At 63.0% G+C, this 17,425-nt stretch overlaps 3 protein-coding genes across 3 annotated transcripts; all 3 read right to left on the bottom strand.

The window, feature by feature from the left end:
* Positions 1–2,714: 2,714 nt before the first annotated feature.
* KLK10 (kallikrein related peptidase 10) lies at positions 2,715–5,474 on the bottom strand. Its single transcript, XM_040978344.1, has 5 exons — positions 5,378–5,474; positions 4,375–4,555; positions 3,430–3,704; positions 3,199–3,332; positions 2,715–2,867 (listed from the first exon to the last, which is right to left on the bottom strand). Exons 1-5 carry the CDS (start codon positions 5,472–5,474, stop codon positions 2,715–2,717), a joined length of 840 nt encoding a protein of 279 aa, XP_040834278.1.
* Positions 5,475–7,922: 2,448 nt separating this feature from the next.
* On the bottom strand, positions 7,923–10,055 carry KLK11 (kallikrein related peptidase 11). Its single transcript, XM_040978345.1, has 5 exons — positions 9,992–10,055; positions 9,642–9,798; positions 9,023–9,288; positions 8,249–8,385; positions 7,923–8,075 (listed from the first exon to the last, which is right to left on the bottom strand). Exons 1-5 carry the CDS (start codon positions 10,026–10,028, stop codon positions 7,923–7,925), a joined length of 750 nt encoding a protein of 249 aa, XP_040834279.1. The 5' UTR covers positions 10,029–10,055.
* Positions 10,056–12,216: 2,161 nt separating this feature from the next.
* On the bottom strand, positions 12,217–14,727 carry LOC121155034 (kallikrein-12-like). Its single transcript, XM_040978216.1, has 5 exons — positions 14,688–14,727; positions 14,213–14,372; positions 13,680–13,936; positions 12,997–13,130; positions 12,217–12,372 (listed from the first exon to the last, which is right to left on the bottom strand). The coding sequence occupies exons 1-5, from the start codon at positions 14,725–14,727 to the stop codon at positions 12,217–12,219; spliced, it is 747 nt and encodes a 248-aa protein (XP_040834150.1).
* Positions 14,728–17,425: the final 2,698 nt, after the last annotated feature.

Consider the following 17,425-nt stretch of genomic DNA (forward strand, 5'->3'; position numbering starts at 1 on the left):
ACTCTCGGATGCGCTGTAGCAGGTGCGCACGAAGTCCCAGTGCACAAGTCCCCCTCTGTGAGCACTGCTCTGCTTCGGACGCAGCCCCCCGATAATGCCCCTGGGAAGGCAGCAGGGCCTGGCCCGCATGCGTGGACCCCTGTGCCCGCGTGGGAACACCTGGTGCTGCTCCAGGCGCCCAGGCTTGGGTTGGCCCAGTCCTGGCTGCTGTGGCCAGTGGATGGAACTTTCTCTCCATGCTTTTAGAATAAATAAATAAATCTTTCCAGGGGAGGGGGACATCAAGAATAAAAAAAACTGGGCCTGGCACAGTAGCCTAGTGGTTAAAATCCTTGCCTTGAACATGCCAGAATCCCATATTGGCGTTGATTCTAATCCTAGCGGCCCTGCTTCCCATCCAGCTCCCTGCATTTGGCTGGGAAAGCAGCCGAGGACGGCTCAAAGCCTTGGGACCCTGCACCCGCATAGGAGACCCAGAAGAGGCTCTGAGCTCCTGGCTTTGGATCAGCGCAACTCCAGCTGTGTGGTCACTTTGGGAGTAAATTAATGGATGGAAGATCTTCCTTTCTGCCTCTCCTCCTCTTTGTATATCTGATTTTCCAATAAAAATAAAAATAAAAATAAACCTTAAAAAAAAAAAAACAACTGAGTAATGAGTTTGATGACCAAGGAGAGACCTGTGTAGCCGGGGCAATCCAGGAAGGCCTCCTGGAGGAAGTGGCTTTGGAGTGGAGATCTGAATGACAGGAATGTAAGACTTGCCTCTCTCCCCAACCTGACTAGCAGCTCCTTGAGGGTAAGCCTTGGCCCGCATCACCTCCAGGCCCTGGTGGTGCAGGACACAGCCCAGTCAACGGCGTAGAGTCAAAGGAAGCAATGATTTGCCTTTGCACATGACTCAGGTGTCTGCGGTGTCCCGCCTCCTCTGCCTGTGACCCTGGCACGCCACACTCAGCTGACATGCTTGGTCGACATTTCCTGGGCGTGTGGATGGGGGCGGGATGGGCAGCAGCTGGCCATAGGATCCTGTGGGATCGAATTTGTACTCAAGATCACACACACCTCTGAAGGTCCCCACAGTCCAGCAGAGCTGAATGCCCGGGTGTGAGGGAGGAGGGGCTGGACCCCTGGGTGTGAGGGAGGAAGGGCTGGACCCCTGGGTGTGAGGGAGGAGGGGCTGGGCTGGACCCCTGGGTGTGAGGGAGGAGGGGCTGGGCTGGACCCTTGGGTGTGAGGCAGAAGGGCTGGACCCTGGGTGTGAGGGAGAAGGGCTGGGCTGGACCCCTGGGTGTGAGGGAGGAGGGGCTGGACCCCTGGGTGTGAGGGAGGAGGGGCTGGGCTGGACCCTTGGGTGTGAGGGAGAAGGGGCTGGACCCCTGGGTGTGAGGGAGGAGGGCTGGGCTGGACCCCTGGGTGTGAGGAGGAGGGCTGGACCCCTGGTGTGAGGGAGGAGGGGCTGGGCTGGACCCTGGTGTGAGAGAGAAGGCTGGACCCCTGGGTGTGAGGGAGGAGGGCTGGACCCCTCGTGTGAGGAGAGGGGCTGGACCCCTGGGTGTGAGGAGGAGGGCTGGGCTGGACCCCTCGGTGTGAGGGAGAGGGCTGGACCCGGGTGTGAGGAGGAGGGGCTGGCTGGACCCTGGGTGTGAGGGAGGAGGGGCTGGACCCCTGGGTGTGAGGGAGGAGGGCTGGCTGGACCCCTGGGTGAGGGGGAGGGCTGACCCCTGGGTGTGAGGGAGGAGGGGCTGGGCTGGACCCTTGGGTGTGAGAGAGAAGGGGCTGGACCCCTGGGTGTGAGGGAGGAGGGGCTGGACCCCTGGGTATGAGGGAGGAGGGTCTGGGCTGGACCCCTGGGTGTGAGGGAGGAGGGGCTGGACCCCTGGGTGTGAGGGAGGAGGGGCTTGTGCTCCTCCATTAACCTGGGGCATAGGGATGACAGTGTGCGCTCAGCCTAGTGTACAGCACCAAGGTCCATGCAGGTCCCTGCCAGCTCTGCCCACGCTCTGTGTGGAGATGGTTACCCAGGCCGATCCCACCATCTCAGCACAAAGCTGGGACCACTGCTGGGAGAGGATACAGGAGGAAGTTTCCTCCCATGCCTGTGGGATGCACACTCAGCAGCAGGGCATAGGTACTGGCCCCCCTGGGGCATGGGGGGCGAGCTCAGCCTGGGCTGCTGGGATGGACGGTCGGGGTGGTGGGGAGGGTGGGGGACGTCCCTGCAATCCCAGTGACCACTGTCATAGGAGACACTGGCACTGGGTGGGGCCAAAGAGGTGCCAGGGGTTTAAGAAGCAGCTAAGGGTGCTTCCTTCAGGAGCCAGGAGGAGGACGGGGAAGAATTTCCCATCAGCCCGTGGGGGCCGGAGGGGCAGACGTACAGGTTCCTGCCTTCCTGCATATGGCCAGTTGGTGACAACAGGGGCTGGGGTCAAGCCCACTGTTGGAAGGCTTGCCCGGTCATTCCCACAAGGATTCACACGCACGCACAGGCGTCCTCGCCACACGGATAAGAGGTAGGCACTTCATTATTCCCACTGTGGAGGTCAGTACACTGCCCATGGGGGTATGTGGCTGTCCCGTTCCGCTGGCAGTGCAGAGAAAGCTTGGGGGGCACTTCCTGTGCCCTCTTCCTGTCCTTGACAGAGAACGAGGGGAGAGGTATCCTGAGGTGCTGCTTGGCAGGAGCTGAGGGCAGAGGGCAGCAGGGCTGGGGGTCAGTTGGAGAGGATGGTTTTCCTGATCCAGGAGACATATCTGCAGATCTGAGTGTAGACAGCCGGGTGCTGGGCAGAGCCGCAGGGGTAGACGCCCCAGGACAGGATGCCCTGCAGGGTCTCATCACACACCAGGGGCCCCCCAGAGTCACTCTGTAAGAGGGAGAGCAGAAGGGGAGGGCCAGTGAGCGCCCTGTCCACACGGGGACCCCCACTCCAGGCTAGAATAACCCGCAGGGCGAGGGGTTGCCTCTGCAGCTTGCGCTGGAGGGCTGTGGCGAGGGCAGAGGAGGGGGCGGCTTGGTGAGCGGGGGCTGGAGACAGGGATGAAGGCGGCACTCAGGAGGCCTGGGCGAGGGGAATGGGCGGAGGGCAAGGATGAGGAGGGGGCAGGACACCGGGAATACTGGGGGAGACAAGGGTTCCGCTGCTGCCGTCCCCTCCCTCTCTCCTGAGACGCAGACCCCTCCCAGCCAGTGCCTACCTGGCAAGGGTCCTGGCCGCGCTGCAGGCCGGCACACAGCATGTTGGAGGTGACCACGCCAGGGTAGAAGACCTCACACTGCTGGGGGCTCAGGAGAGTGACCTGGGAGCAACTCAGGCCCTTGTTGTACTTCACTGAGGAGAGAGCGGGCAGGCGACGTGGGTCTAGCCCCTGAGCTCCTCCCAGCCCCACCACCGCGTCCCGTGCCCCCTTGAGGCGCCCGGCTCTTGCCTCTGCGGCTGGCCGTGGTCCCCCAGCCCGCCACCTGGCACTGGTCCCCCGGCTCTGCACAGCGGTAGGGCAGCCGCAGGGGCTGCACGGCCGGTCCTGGCACGGCGGGCCGAGCCAGCTTCAGCAGCATGAGGTCGTGCTCGTCCGTGCGCCTGGGCAGGATGGGGCGCACGCCCCCGCGGTAGCTGGGGTGCACGATGGCGCGAGTGGTCCGGCGCAGCTGCTCGCCTTGGAGGAGCAGCAGGTGGTCGTCCCCGACCCGAGCCCACAGTGACCTGCAGGGGGCGGGGGAGACGCATTCGGAGGCAAGGCTTTCACTGGAGAACCCGGGGTTAGGAGGCAGCAGGCTTGCGGGGCAGTGGGTGACACCTGAGTCCTGGTGTGAGGGACATGAGGAAGGAGGGGCTGGACCCCTGGGTGTGAGGGAGGAGGGGGTGGACCCCTGGGTGTGAGGGAGGAGGGGCTGGACCCCTGGGTATGAGGGAGGAGGGTCTGGGCTGGACCCCTGGGTGTGAGGGAGGAGGGTCTGGGCTGGACCCCTGGGTGTGAGGGAGGAGGGTCTGGGCTGGACCCCTGGGTGTGAGGGAGGAGGAGCTGGACCCCTGGGTGTGAGGGAGGAGGGGCTGGACCCCTGGGTATGAGGGAGGAGGGGGTGGACCCCTGGGTGTGAGGGAGGAGGGGCTGGACCCCTGGGTATGAGGGAGGAGGGGCTGGGCTGGACCCCTGGGTGTGAGGGAGGAGGGGCTGGACCCCTGGGTGTGAGAGAGGAGGGGCTGGACCCCTGGGTGTGAGGGAGGAGGCCTGGACCCCTGGGTATGAGGGAGGAGTCAGTTAAGGGCAGAGAAGGCGCACACCGCCGCCTGGCGGCCGGGCACGAGCCCCATGTCCTCCCCCAGATGACCCCACTCCCAGCCCGGAGTCCCGAGGCGGCCCGGCTGTCCCTACTTCTTGTCCCCGCAGTGCGCGGCCGTGAGCACCCAGCTCGGGTCCACCAGGACGCCGGCGCAGTGGAAGGAGAGCCCGCTGAAGAGCGACACCTGCCAGGGCTGCGAGCGGCGCGGGCACGGGGCGCCGGGGGCCGCGCGGTCCGCGCCCGTGTCGTTCCCCGGGAGCAGCGCCACGGCGGCTGGAGAGAGAGGGGAGCGGTCAGGGGCGGCCGGACCGCGAGGGGGTCGCGGGGGAGCCGGACGGGAGAGGGGACAGGCCTGGAAGGGCCGGGCGTGCGGCCACTGCGGGGCGGGAGCCACCCGGGGGCGGGGCTAGAGAGCGGCGGGCGGGCCAGACCACCGAGGGGCGGGGTTAGGGCGACGTGGGGCGGGGCTGGATGGCAGTAGGGCGGGGCTAGAAAGCAGATGATTGGCCGAGAGACGTGTGGTGGGGCGGGGCTAGCGCGAAGTGGGGCGGGGCTACAACGCAGGGGACCGACAAGGGGACGAGACTTGGCCAGGAGGGGTGTGACTAGAGGGTAGTGGGTGGGGCTAGAAGGCAGAGGGTTGAGCAGGGGCGGGGCTAGATGAGGCGGGGCGGGACTAGAGGACCCAGGAGCGGGACTAGGGCCTGGCAGGGCGGGGCTATATGAGCTCGGGGTGGGGCTAGAGGACTGTGGGGCGGGACTTAAGGACCGAGGGCCGACGGGGGACGGGGCTAGGCGAGGAGGGCGGGGCCAGAGGACAGTGGGCGGGGCTATAACGTGAGGGGCAACAGGTTGCGGGTATGGAAGGAGCAAGAGCTGAGGATAAGGAAACATGGTTGGAAAAGGAGCGAGAGCCAGAGGCCAGAGGGGAAAACAGTTCCGCGGGCAAGGCGAGCGGGAAGGGAGGCGGTAAAGGGGCCGGGGTCTGCGTGGGACAGAGCCCCAGGGGCGTCCCGCGTGGAGAGCAGGGCCCTCTCCGTGGGGTGGGCGCACGCCGCAGGGCACTCTCCTCCCCTGGGCCCGCTCCTGCCTCACCCCGGAGTTGCGCCATCAGTAGCGGCAGCAGCAGCAGCAGCTTGCCCGAGGCCAGGACGCCAGGGGCGGCGGAGTGGTGGAGGTGCTGGGACCTCATGGCCGGCACCTGCGCTGCGGTGGGGAGTGGGTTAACACAGATACCCTGGCAGAGACCCCCCCTCCACCTCCCTTCTCCTGGCCAGGCCTGTCCTGGGAGCCTGGAGCCCGCTGGGACCGGTCAGCAACTGCCTGGGCTGGAGCGGCCGCCCTGGGTGCGCTTTCCCTCCCTCCAGGCCCGGCCCCGCTGGTGGCCAGCACGGTGGTCCACCTGTCTTCGCAGATGCACTGCGGTGGGGGAGGCGGGGGTCCCAGGCTCGGAGTCAGCAGTTCAGCAGAGAGGGGTGTAAGGGAGGAGGGTGCATCCCTCGCCTAGCTCCTGGGGCATCTGGCACTGAGGAACCAGCGGCCCGGGACCAGAGGGTCCCCACCCATCCTCTCACGACCCGCTGCATCCTGCTTCACCTGCGAGTCGCCGATGGGAAGGGATGGAAGGGCACCCGGAGCGTCTCTGTCTGCCCTGCCTGCTGGGCCGCCGAGTGTCCTCTGCCCCTGGACCCCTGGCCAGAACTTCCTTTTTAACCCCCGAGTTCCCGGAAGCTTCCCCACCCTCCCCCTGAGGGTTTCACTCCCTCCTTTTTCCCTCTGCCTAATTATACCAGGGGTGGGGCTGGCACCCAACCTGGGCTTCGGATTCCTGCCCTGGGAGGGACGCTGCTGGAATACAGACGCCTTTCTCCTGCACCTGAAACACCCGGTTTGGGAACTCGGGGGTTTTGCCAGTCAACACTGCACTGGCTTTTCCCAGGTGTGTGTCGGTGGGTGGGTGGGAATGGCAGCCGTGGCCTCAGGGAGCCCAGCAGGGATGGGTGGAAGGCAGTGGGCGGCCGTGAGAATGATTGAGAGAGGAAATACGCCGGGAAGTGCATGCCTGGAATAGTGAGGGGAGAAGGGAAGAAGGAGCAGGCTGGAAGAGGCAGGGAGGCACATTAGGAACAGCACTTAGGAGGGAAGCTAACACAGAGAAAAGGGGGAACCAGGGAGAGGCGTCCCCGCGGCTGGAGCAGCTGGCTCCCCGTGTGTCCTGGCACTGGCCTCTGTGTGGTCTGTCCTCTGTGTCGCGCCTGTGTGTGGCCCCATCTCCCTGCCCATGAGCCACACACAGGAGGCCAAGGCAGTCAGGGCACCCGCGCCACCTCCTGCCAGGCCCAGCTCCCTTGGTTCAGCTGGGAGACTCAGAACCTGCAATGAATCACAGGAGGTCCTGCTGAGGGTCTGCCTACAGGCCGGGAGGCCCTGCTGCCAATTCTGGGCCTGCTTCCTCTCTCTGCAAAGGAAAATTCCTGAAGCTGGGCTCCCGTGGGGTGCCTTCTGCTGTGAACACTGAGCTCATGGGGGTGGGGGACCCTTGATGCTCCCCACAAGGAAGATGCACTGATGGTGTGGCAGCCACCGGTGGGTGTGGTTACCCAGCACCACAGAGCCCTCAGAGTGTGAGTTGAAGCATCTGTGCATGCCCAGTGGCTACCATATTGGCCAGGTCTCCGCAGACACTGGAAACACCTGCTCCATCCTGCCGACTCAGCCTGGCCAGCCTGCTGGGCTCTCACACACTGGCACACACCGTGTTAAAGAGGCAGATTCAGCCGTAACCAGGATGATGTCATGGGGGTTAAGAGATCCCCGCAGGATGGTGCCTTGAGTAAGGCCCCACTGGGGGATGCTCTCACTCCACATTGGGGTGTCTGATTCAAATCCTGGCTGCTCTGCTCCACCACGCACACCCCGGCAGGCCCCAGTCCTCGGCCCTCTGGCACTGGCATGGGAGATCTGGATGGCATTGTGGGCGCCTGGCTTTTGCCTGGCTTCTCCCCAGCTGCTACGGGCACCTGGGGAGTGAGCCACCAGGTCGCCCAGCTCTGATCCTTGCTCTCCGGCTAACAGTCTGCGTGCCCAGGAGCCTTGGTTTTACTGGCTGTTAAATGGGCGTGACGATGGTACCAACTTTTGTAAGGATGATCTTGGGGGATTTGTTTAAAATCCCTCGGCTCAGGGTTGCTGTGGTACGCAGGGAACACTTGGTAGGTTTACAAGTTATGTTTATTAGAACTATGGCAGATGCCAGGAAGGGGCCTTCAAGAGTCAGGAAGTTAGTCCAAGCCAGAATGGGTATTCAGATCTGGCTGATCGCAAGCCCCGGGTCAGTTAGGAACCAATGGCTGGCTTTTGTGGCCAGGGATGGCCCCCCAACCCAGGGTACACTGGACAGCCCAAGGGTTACCCTGGACAGCCCGAGGGTACACTGACAGCCGAGGGGTACACTGGACAGCCGAGCGGTACACTGGACAGCCGAGGGGTACCCTGGGCAGTCGGAGGGGTACCTTGGACAGCCAGAGGGGTACACTGACAGCTGGAGGGGTACCCTGGACAGCCAGAGGGGTACCCTGACTGGGCCTGCTTCCTTGAGAGAATGCACAGAAAGTGGCAGTTGGAAGCGCTGCACACCGAACTAGTTGTTCTCCATGGTTGCCTGGATCCAGTCCACATATCGGCACACCTTGGTGTAGACGCCTGGCTTCCGGGTGACAGCACACGGATCCTGACCCCAGGAGATAATGCCTTGAAGTGACTCATTGCAGACCAGGGGGCCCCCGGAGTCACCCTGGGTGGGAGAAGAGAGAGAGAGAAGCGTAAGAGGGGAGGGCTGGGTGAAGGGCCGCAGAACAGGTGATGGGTGGTGGGTGTAGTGTTGAGGTAGGGATAACGGGCTGGGGATGAGTGGGGCTGGGCTTGGGATACCAGTACTGACGGGAGACTCAGGCCCTGCCCTCTGACCTGGCAGGAGTCCTTGCCCTCCTTTCCGACGCTGGCGCACAGCATGGTGGCCGTGATGTTCCCGGGGTAGGCGCGCTCGCAGTCGCTGTGTGCGATGATGGAGATGTTGGCACATCGCAAGGTGTGGGGCAAGCGCACTGCAGAGACACGGGAGGCTGTGTGGGGAGTGGGACCCTCTGCTGCAGCCCCCGCGATGGGGAGTGCCCCTGCTTGGGGCCCTCTGAGTGTCTGCAGCGCTACTGAATCAAAACCTTACAGTGGGGTGGGGTGGGCAGTCGCAGCTAGCAGTGCCAGCATCCCACATGGATGCCAGTTCGAGTCCCAGCTGCCCCACTTTTGATCCTGCTCTCTGGTAATGTGCCTGGGAAGGCAGCAGAGGCTGGCCCAAGTGCTTGGGTCCTTGTACCCATGCGGGAGAAGCTCCTGGCTTTGGTACCCTGATTGCTGTGGCCTTTTGGGAAGTGAACCAGTGGATGGAAGATTCTCTCTCTGTAACTCTGCCTTTCACATAAATAAATAAATCTGTAAGATCATATAAAACATCTAGGGAGACTCTCCTCACATTACAGAGAAGAAGCTCAGGTCCAAAAAGGTGTAGCCCCTTGCCCAAATCCCACACCTCTCGCCTCTGCCCTCCCAGGCCCTGACTTCCACCTGCCCACGACAACCCTCCCACCTGGAAATCCTCCAGCATCCCTCCGGACCCCACCTCTGCAGGCTCCTCTTGCCCCCAAGCCCCCTCTTCCCCCCTTGTTCCCTCCGTGGGACCCCTACACTGGGGGCTGGACGTCGTGCCCCAGCCAGAAATGAGGCATTGGGTGCCCGGGGTGACGCAGTGCTGCGACAGGGCGAGGGGGCGCACGGCCCGGGTGAGGAAGGCGGGGCTGGCCAGCTTCACCAGCATGATGTCATGGCGGTGGTCCTTGTTGGGGAGGCTGTTGTTGAAGTTGGGGTGAGGGAAGGACTCCGTGGCCGCCCGTGTCTGCTCGCAGCCGTCTGGGCGTTGCAGGTTGTGCTCCCCGAGGTGAACCACGTAGCGGCTGAGGTGGGAGACAAGGGGCAGAGTCAGAGAGGGAGAGGATGGGGCAAGGCCCGGCGCAGGGGTGGCGAGATGCCTCAGGTTGGGGGCGGACCCCACTTCTAGCCTCACCCCAGCTCTTATGGCCACCCCGTGCAGGCTTCAAGCACCAGATTCCAACCCCATGCTAGTTCCAATGGGCAGCCTCTCCAACCAGTCCTGTCCCCACCCTATTCTCCCTTGCCCCCCCAGCCCCCAGATCCTTTCCTTGCACCTACGCTCCTGGTCCTCTGCCAGCCCCCCTCCCAATTCCCATCTCCCAGACTCTCTCCAGCTCCAGCCCCCTCCCAACCCCGCCCCAGCCCCCGCACCCACGGCTTGAGGCAGTGGGCGGCCGTCAGGAGCCATCTGGGGGCAATGAGGGTGGCCCCACAGAGCAGCCGCGTCTTCTGGAATAGGGCGGCCTGCCAGGGCTGGGAGTGCGGGGGACACTCATAGCCCTTGATGATCCGGGTCTCCGTCCCTGCGTGCCCTGGAGGCAAAGGAGGGGGCTCAGGCCGGGTGGGAGAGAGGGAAAGGAAGGCGCTGGCACTGGCCTGGGTCTGCCTCTGTCCCCTGACCCTCCCCACGCCCGCCTCTCCCTCACCCCACCCCAGGCATCCAAAGGGCCTCCCCTCATTCTGGCCCCAGAGGTATGGGGGTCGGGATGCCTGGGCAGTCCATACCTGTCACCAGAGCCAGGGTGAGGAGTCGCAGTAGCATGGCCTGGAGGCGGGCAGGGCAGGCACCAGGTTCCTCTGGGGACAAGGAGGAAGACGGGCCTGGTCACCTTCCAGGGGACTTGGGGTGGATCTGTTATGCTCCCACCCCCTGAGAGGCGAGCCTTTTGGGGGACCTCTTGATTCTCAAACAGTCCAACCCAGGACTCTAGGATTTGAAGCTTGCAGATTGGCCTTGGCCGGGGGGCAGGGGGAGGTGGGGCGATGAGGGCTAGAGGTAGGGGTTAGGGGGCTTAGATCACAGCGAGAAACTTCTGGAATGCCAGCAGGGATTTGCTGAAGCAAGCAGTGGGCGGGGCCCCAGGAAGTCCTGCCTGAGCTCCTGGAAATCTTTGGCTTCAGCCCCTGTGCTCCTCTGGGGTCTGCCCTAGCTCGGTGGAGGGTCCGTTGGACCCTGCTCCCCCTGTGAAACCCCAGCCTTGCTACCCTTCTCCCCCTTTCCCCTGTGAAGGACAGCTGAGCAGAACTGGGCGGAGCTAGGCCAAGGGAGGGCGGACGCCCTCAGCTGCCCTGGAGCCAGCAAGGGGTGGGAGCGGATGGTTGGACTCAGTGACCGAAGCTGGGGTCAAGAGTCCTCAAGGGTTGGAGGTGACAGGGGCCCAGTGCCCTCTCCTGCCCCCCTCAGCTGAAAAGGGTGGAGCGGAGGAAGGGATGGGTGCCCGAGGGTGGGGGAGCGGCACAGGTGCCTGCAAAGGGGTGGGGCTGGGGGCTTCTAGTCCCTCCTGGCATTCCAGGGAGGCTCTAGAGGTGGCAACTGTGGTGGGCTGTGTCCCAGAGCCAGGCACCAGGCAGGCGAGCCGCCTGGGGTGCGTGTCTGTCTCGCTGGCCTCTTTCTGTCTCCAGTTCTCAGCGCCCTGGGACTCTGCTCTGCCCTCTTCCTCCCCCTGCCCTGGCTCCACACCACTGTGATACCCTCCTGCTCCTCCATCTTCCCTGCTTCTCCCAGTCAGCTCCTCCCTACATCTCCTGCTCCCCACTCCCCCCGCCCAGGAGTCCGAGCTCAGGGGGCCCCCTTGGCTTCCTTCCTCTTTAGAGGAACCTGGGGCATCACAGAGGTGGAGCAGCTGTCAGGCGGCAGGGTGGGAACGGCAGGTCCAGGCCTGTGGGAGCCGAGTGAGCCCTCAGCCAGCAGCCGGCCCCAGCCCCAGGTTGCACTGGGGCCTCATTGCCCTGCTGGCCCTTCCCTCCGACGGCCTGTCTGTCCCCCTCCCCCATCTCCCTGGGCAGCACTTACTGTGGTGCCAACGTCCAGCGCCCTCAGTGCCACCTGTGCCAGCCTCGGGCAGCTGCCGTCTCCCCTGTCTGCCTCTGTGGCTCTCCCCTGGGAAGGTGTGGAGCAAGGTGGGGTAGGCCCAAGCTCTGACGGCAGCCAGCCCTGGCCTCAAATCCCGGCTCTGCCTCTTCCGACCGCGGTGACGTGGGATGAGGGCCTCCGCCCCGGGAGGATCAGTTTCTTCACGGGCGACATGGGGGTGACGGCCCTGCCTCGGGGTGGGGGCTGGCTGAGATGAAGACACTGGGGTGGCGACAGCTGCTGTGGGGCTCACGCTCAGGACTTCCCTTCCCTGCTGTGTGTGTGTGTGTGTGTGTGTGTGTGTGCACGCGCGCGAGCACAGACGGGACCCCAGGGGAAGACAGAATGAAGCTGGGTCATTTTTATTATTTTGAAGATTTATTTACTTGTTTGAAAGGTAGAGTTCTAGAGGAGAAAGAAACATCTTCCATCCACTGGTCACTTTCCAGTGATTGCAGCAGGAGTCAGGAGCTTCTAGATCTCCCACAGGGGTGCAGGGTCCCAAGCCCTTGGGCCATCCTCCCCTGCTTTCCCAGGCCACAGGCAGGGAGCTGGATGGGAAGTGGCACAGCCAGGACTCCCACCAGTGCCCACATAGGATGCTGGGGTAGCAGGTGGCAGCTGGTTGGGCTGCACTACAACCCTGCCCCCCTCTGATCTCTGTGTCTACACTCGTAGGTGCAGCAGCTGGGGGGGGGGGGGCTTCTCTGGGGTCTTAAGCAGTACAGGGAGATAAAACAGATGGACAGAGCCCCTGCACACTCTCCCGGCTCCCACCATGGTTGGACTAGGAGTTGCAGAAGGTCCCCAGCTCAGCTGCAGTGAGGGGTCATGGAGCAGCTCCCGGTTGAAGGCTGCGGTCCCAGGTGCAGTACACCTAATTGTTCCTCATGATCCCACGGATCCAGTCCACGTATTTGCAGATTTTGGTGTACACTCCTGGGATGCCTCTCTGCCCACAGGGGCCCACGGAGCCCCAGGACACCAGCCCCTGGAGGACGCCTCCACACACCAGCGGGCCCCCAGAGTCACCCTGGAAGGCAGAAGGGAAGACCTCGTTTTTTCGCTTTCCTGCCTCCAAGGCCCAACCCATCCCGGGGCTAAGCCTGGTCGGTAGCCAAAGGGAGCACAGCCAAGTTCCAATGGACAACGGCAATGGCCGACTCATAGAGAAGGCACTGTCCTGGGGAGCCAATCCCAAGCAAGGAGAGCCGGAAGGAGGAAGTGCTCTGAAGGGAGTTCCAGCCAATGAGGGAAGAGGATGCTATCACCCATGACCAATCCCAGGGGGTAGAGGGCGGAACTTCATGAGAGGACGTTCTCTGAAGGGGGTTCCAGCCAATGAGGAAAGAGGATGCTATCGCCCTCGACCAATCCCAGGGGTGGAGGCCGGAACTTCATGCAGGTAGCGGGTTCTTTCAGGGCAATGGCCGGGTGCCTATTGCAGAGGGCAGGCTGGAGCCACCTCCCCCAAGGGACCCGGAGCTGGGCAAGGACACAGTAGGGATGAAGAGGGTTGAATCCCAACTCCTGGCCAGCTGTTTGTCCTCCTTGCTGCCCATGCTGTCCCTTCATCTGTGCCCCTGGCCCGTGTCCCTGCTCCTTCCCCACCCCCATACCCCTCTCTCTGCCACCATCGGGGTCCAGCCCAGCTCACCTGGCAGGCGTCCTTGCCCGCCACGCCGCCGGCGCACAGCATGTTGTCGGTGATCCTACCAGGGAAGACGGACTGGCAGGCGGTGTCTGACACGGTGGAGAGGTTGAGGCACTGCAGCCGATCAGGGAATGGGCCTGGGGTGGGGATGAGTGCTGTAGGGACTCCCGGAGCTGCTGCCCACTCAGGGGCCGCGCCCCCTCCCCGCCCAGGGGCCCTCAGTCCCCACCTAAAACCTCTGGGTTTCAGTGGCCCTTGACCCCACGTCATTCGGCAGCTTCTGTGACCTTTGACCTGTGACTTGGCGTATCATACCTCAAGACCCGCCTCATCTTTTCAACTTCAGATGCAATGAGTGGACACCTGCCCTTCCAGGATACTGGGACCTTTGACCTTCAACCTTTGTCATCACCTTGACCCCTGAGCTCACCTCCATCTCACAGGTCCCACACCTCCACGGTGTCTCTAGATCTTGCCATCCCAAGCGTCATGGCGCAGATCTGTTTTTATTCTCAGATTTGGCCTGCACTGTGCGACCTCAACCCTACACCTTTGACCTGAGGCCCAAACCTATGGTGACCTCTCACCCCAAGCTCGGACCTTTCCTCATCTTTTCCCTGAAGCTTCCAGGCTCTTGACTGTTGCCCCTGCTGACCCCTGACCTCCGACCCGGAGAGCCCCCTTACTCCATGGCTGGTTGGTGGTGCCCCAGCCGGAGATGTGGCACTCCGTGCCGGCGGCCACGCAGGCGCTGGGCAGGGGGAGGGGCTGCACGCTGCGGGTCTGCCGGGCAGGTGTGCCCAGCCGCAGGAGCCGGAGGTCGTGCTCGTGGTTCTGCCGTGCACCCTGGTATCCCGGGTGGGTCACGGAGAAGCCGCTGCGCCGGATCTGCTCGGTCCAGTCCAGCCGGCTAAGGCTGTGTTCCCCCAGGCGTACCCAGTACCTGCTGGGGGGCGCAGGGGCGCTCGGTGCTCGGCCCTAGGGGGCTGCTCTCCCAGGCACCGGCGTCCCCTCCGCGTGCGCTGGCGTACCTGCCCTCCCCGTGCCTTAGACACCTTTTGGGGGGGCTGCGCTCCCAGGCACCCGCGTCCCCTCCGCGCGCTCTGGCGCACCTGCCCGCGCTACCCCTCCCCGTCTCTCTTCCCGGAGACACATCCTTGTTGCCGAGCCGCCGCCCCCTCAGCCTCCCTTCCTTGCCCCGGGAGGGGCAGGGGCTTACCTGCCGCTGCAGTGCGCAGCGGTGAGGACCCAGCGGCGGTCGATGAGGACCCCGCCGCAGCGCAGGTTCGTGCCCTCGAACAGTCCCACCTGCCACGGCTGCGAGTGTGGGACACACTCCACTCCGTTGACGATCTTCTCCGTGTCTGCCTGGCCTCGGCCTGGGGCCAGGGCTGTGAGCCGGACAGCAGCAAGGTTGTGGGTTAGAGAGAGAGGGAGCCGGGGATTTAGGAAGACCGGAAAGGAGAAGCAGGCCCCGGGGAGACCCAGAGGTAGCGAGGTCCCAGGAGAGATGGGTGAGGCTGGGCCCTGACAGGTGAGGGGCTGGATGCTCTGAGAAGGCCCCTCCCCCACGCGCTGCGGGTGGGGGCCAGAGCATGAGATGGGGGAAGGAGGGAGGGATGGCGCGGGATGCGGGCCAGGGGCTGACGGGGTGGGGGCGAACAGCTCTGCCCTCTCACTGCCCCAGGACTCACCAAGCACACACAGGATCAGAAGGAGGCTGGGATGTTGCATGGCGGGTCACCCCTGAGGTCTGGCGGGGGTGGGATGGGGGAAAGAGGGCGGATCTCAGCTCTGCCCTGGATGCCCCTTCCCCTCCTCCCAGCCTTTACCCTCCCCGCCCGGGCCTTCCCCTCATCAGCGATGGTCTCACTTTGCGTCTCCTTCTGCCCCGGATCTCGCTCTGCTATCTCTCCCTGCCCACCTGGCCTTTCATCCGCAGAACACTCCGCCAGTCAATCCTCCCACTGCCTGGTCCCCGGCATGCCACCTGCCCCACCTGTCTGTCCCCCCTCCTTCCACCTGGCTGCCCCGGACGTGGTGCCCGCCAGCTTTTAACTCGCGGTGCCCCAGCCCCGTCTGGTTTCTGGGTTGAGGGTAGGGGATGAGGAAGCCGGGGTGGGGAGCGTGCGTTAATCCCCCCAGGACTGGGCTAATGCGCACTAATTGAGCCCCGCAGCAGGAGGAAGGGACCCGGGGCGGCAGAACCCGACCCGCTTCCCTCTCCCACTGATGACTCAGGGGCGCTGGGGAGCTTCTAATCCCCGGCTCGGTGACTGTGAGAATTGTCACCCAGGGAGGGTGGGGACGCTGCGGACACGGGGCTGCTTCCCCCACCCCCAGGAAGGCAGGGTGTGAACGCTGCGAGAGTGGAAGGGAGGGGCGGGGATGGAGGGTCGCCCCTCACTCCGAGAGAGAGAGGAGGGACTGAGAAGGAGCTGGGTTCAGAGGAGACCTGATTTTTTTTTTTTTGGTAAGATTTTATTTTGTATTGGAAAGTCAGATATACAGAGAGACAGGAACATCTTCCGTTCAATGATTCACTCCTCAAGCAGCTGTAATGGCCAGAACTGAGCTGATCTGATCCGAAGCCAGGAGCCTCTTCTGGGTCTCCCAAGTGGGTGCAGGGTCCCAAAGCTTTGGGCCGTCCTCGACTGCTTTCCCAGGCCACAGGCAGGGAGCTGGATGGGAAGCGGGGCTGCCGGGATTAGAACCGGCAGCCAGATGGGATGCTGGTGCGTGCAAGGCGAGGACACCCTGGGGGACCCTCCCCCTTCCCGTGTCAAGAGGCATGCAGCAAGTGTGTCTTCCGACTCCATCTTCCCTGAGCTGTTTGGAAACGCCCTCCTGTGTGAAACCAATTTAGCGGAATTCCATGGAGGGTCCTTTGCATCAGCGCTTCCGTTGCTGATAAAACCACCCAGACAGAAGGAGACACGGGGAGGCGGAGAGAGAAGGAGAAAGAGGCAGCAAAGAGCCGGCTGCCATCTTGCCTCGCGGTTAGGACTCCGATGTCCGGCGTCAAAGGACCACCTCTGGCTTCCAACCCCAGCTTCCTGCAAATGCATACCCTGGAAGGCAGCAGCCGGTGTTCCAGTGCCAGGGCCCTGGCACCCTGACTGAATTCCCAAGTCCTGGCTGTGGCCTGGCTCAGCCCCGGCTGTGGCAGGCATCCGAGGGGCACGGGAGAGCCACCTATCTAATCTGTCACTGTCATGAATATCTAATCCAATCTTAATGTAATTCCCCAACGCCTGGGTCTCCCTCGGTGTGAAAGTTTCTTTCTGCCTCCTTCTTGAAAAAGATTCTACTTATTTGACAGGTAGAGTGACACACATACCCACACTCAGAGAGAGAGATCAGCTACCCATTGGTTCATCCCAGCCCCCACATGGCTGCCAAGGCCACGGTTGGATCAGCCTTAAACCAGAAGCCAGGAGCTTCTTGCAGCTCGCCCACGTGGATGGCAGGTGTCAAGCACGTGGGCCACCTTTGTATGCTTTCGCTTCCCTAGGAGCATTAGCAGGAAGCTGGATCGGAAATGGAGCAGCTGGGACTCGAACCGCCATCCATATGAGATGCCAGCATTGCAGGCGGAGGCTTAACATGCTATATCATAGAACTGGGCCGAGCTCTCTCTGCCTGAGTTGAACCGCTTGGGGCAGGAGGGAGAGAGCTGGGCTGCTCTCTTTGCCTGGCCTCAGCTTGCACAGCTAAGAAATGAACGTGGGGGAGGCTAAAGGCCTCCACACCACTTCCTCCCCGGAACACCAACGTGGACACCCCAAGATGGACAAGCATGTGAAGTGGTTAAGAGCAGATGTCTTTAGTGTGGCCCTTAGTGTTGGATTTCTGCAGAAATGAGGCATTTGGGGCTGGCATTGTGGTGTAGTGGCTTAAGTCCACCATCTGTCATGCAGACGCTGGCATTCCAACAGTCAGTGGTTTGAGTCCCGGCTGCTCCATTTCACATCTAGCTCCCTGCTAAGGCAATGGAGCAGGGCCCAAATGCAGGGGTCCCTTGCACTCATGCAGGAGACCCGATGGTGATCCTGGCTCCTGGCTTTGGCCTGGCCCAGTCCCAGCTGTGTTGGCCATATTGGGCAATGAGTCAGCAGGTGGGAGGTTTGTCTCTGTGTATCTATCATGCCTTTTATCAAATCAACAAATAAGTCTTTCCAAAAGAATAATAGATAACCATGAAGGACGGAGGGGGAGTCTGCCAGGGTGACTTGGAGGACGGCCTTTGTTCACTCGCGGGCGGAGCAGTATCCAGGCTTGTTCCTCTTACGCCCTCCTCTCCCTCTCGTTCAGTCTGTCATCGTACCCACCCATTCTCTGGGTGCCTGGAGGCTCCGTGCTGCCCACTGCAGCAGCTCCCCAGCATCCTGCCACCCAGCCCTCCTTGTCCCATCCCGGTGAATACACTCCC

This window comes from Ochotona curzoniae, unplaced genomic scaffold, assembly GCF_017591425.1.
Source record: "Ochotona curzoniae isolate NIBS_2020 unplaced genomic scaffold, NIBS_Ocur_1.0 contig_2861, whole genome shotgun sequence".
NCBI lineage: Eukaryota > Metazoa > Chordata > Mammalia > Lagomorpha > Ochotonidae > Ochotona > Ochotona curzoniae.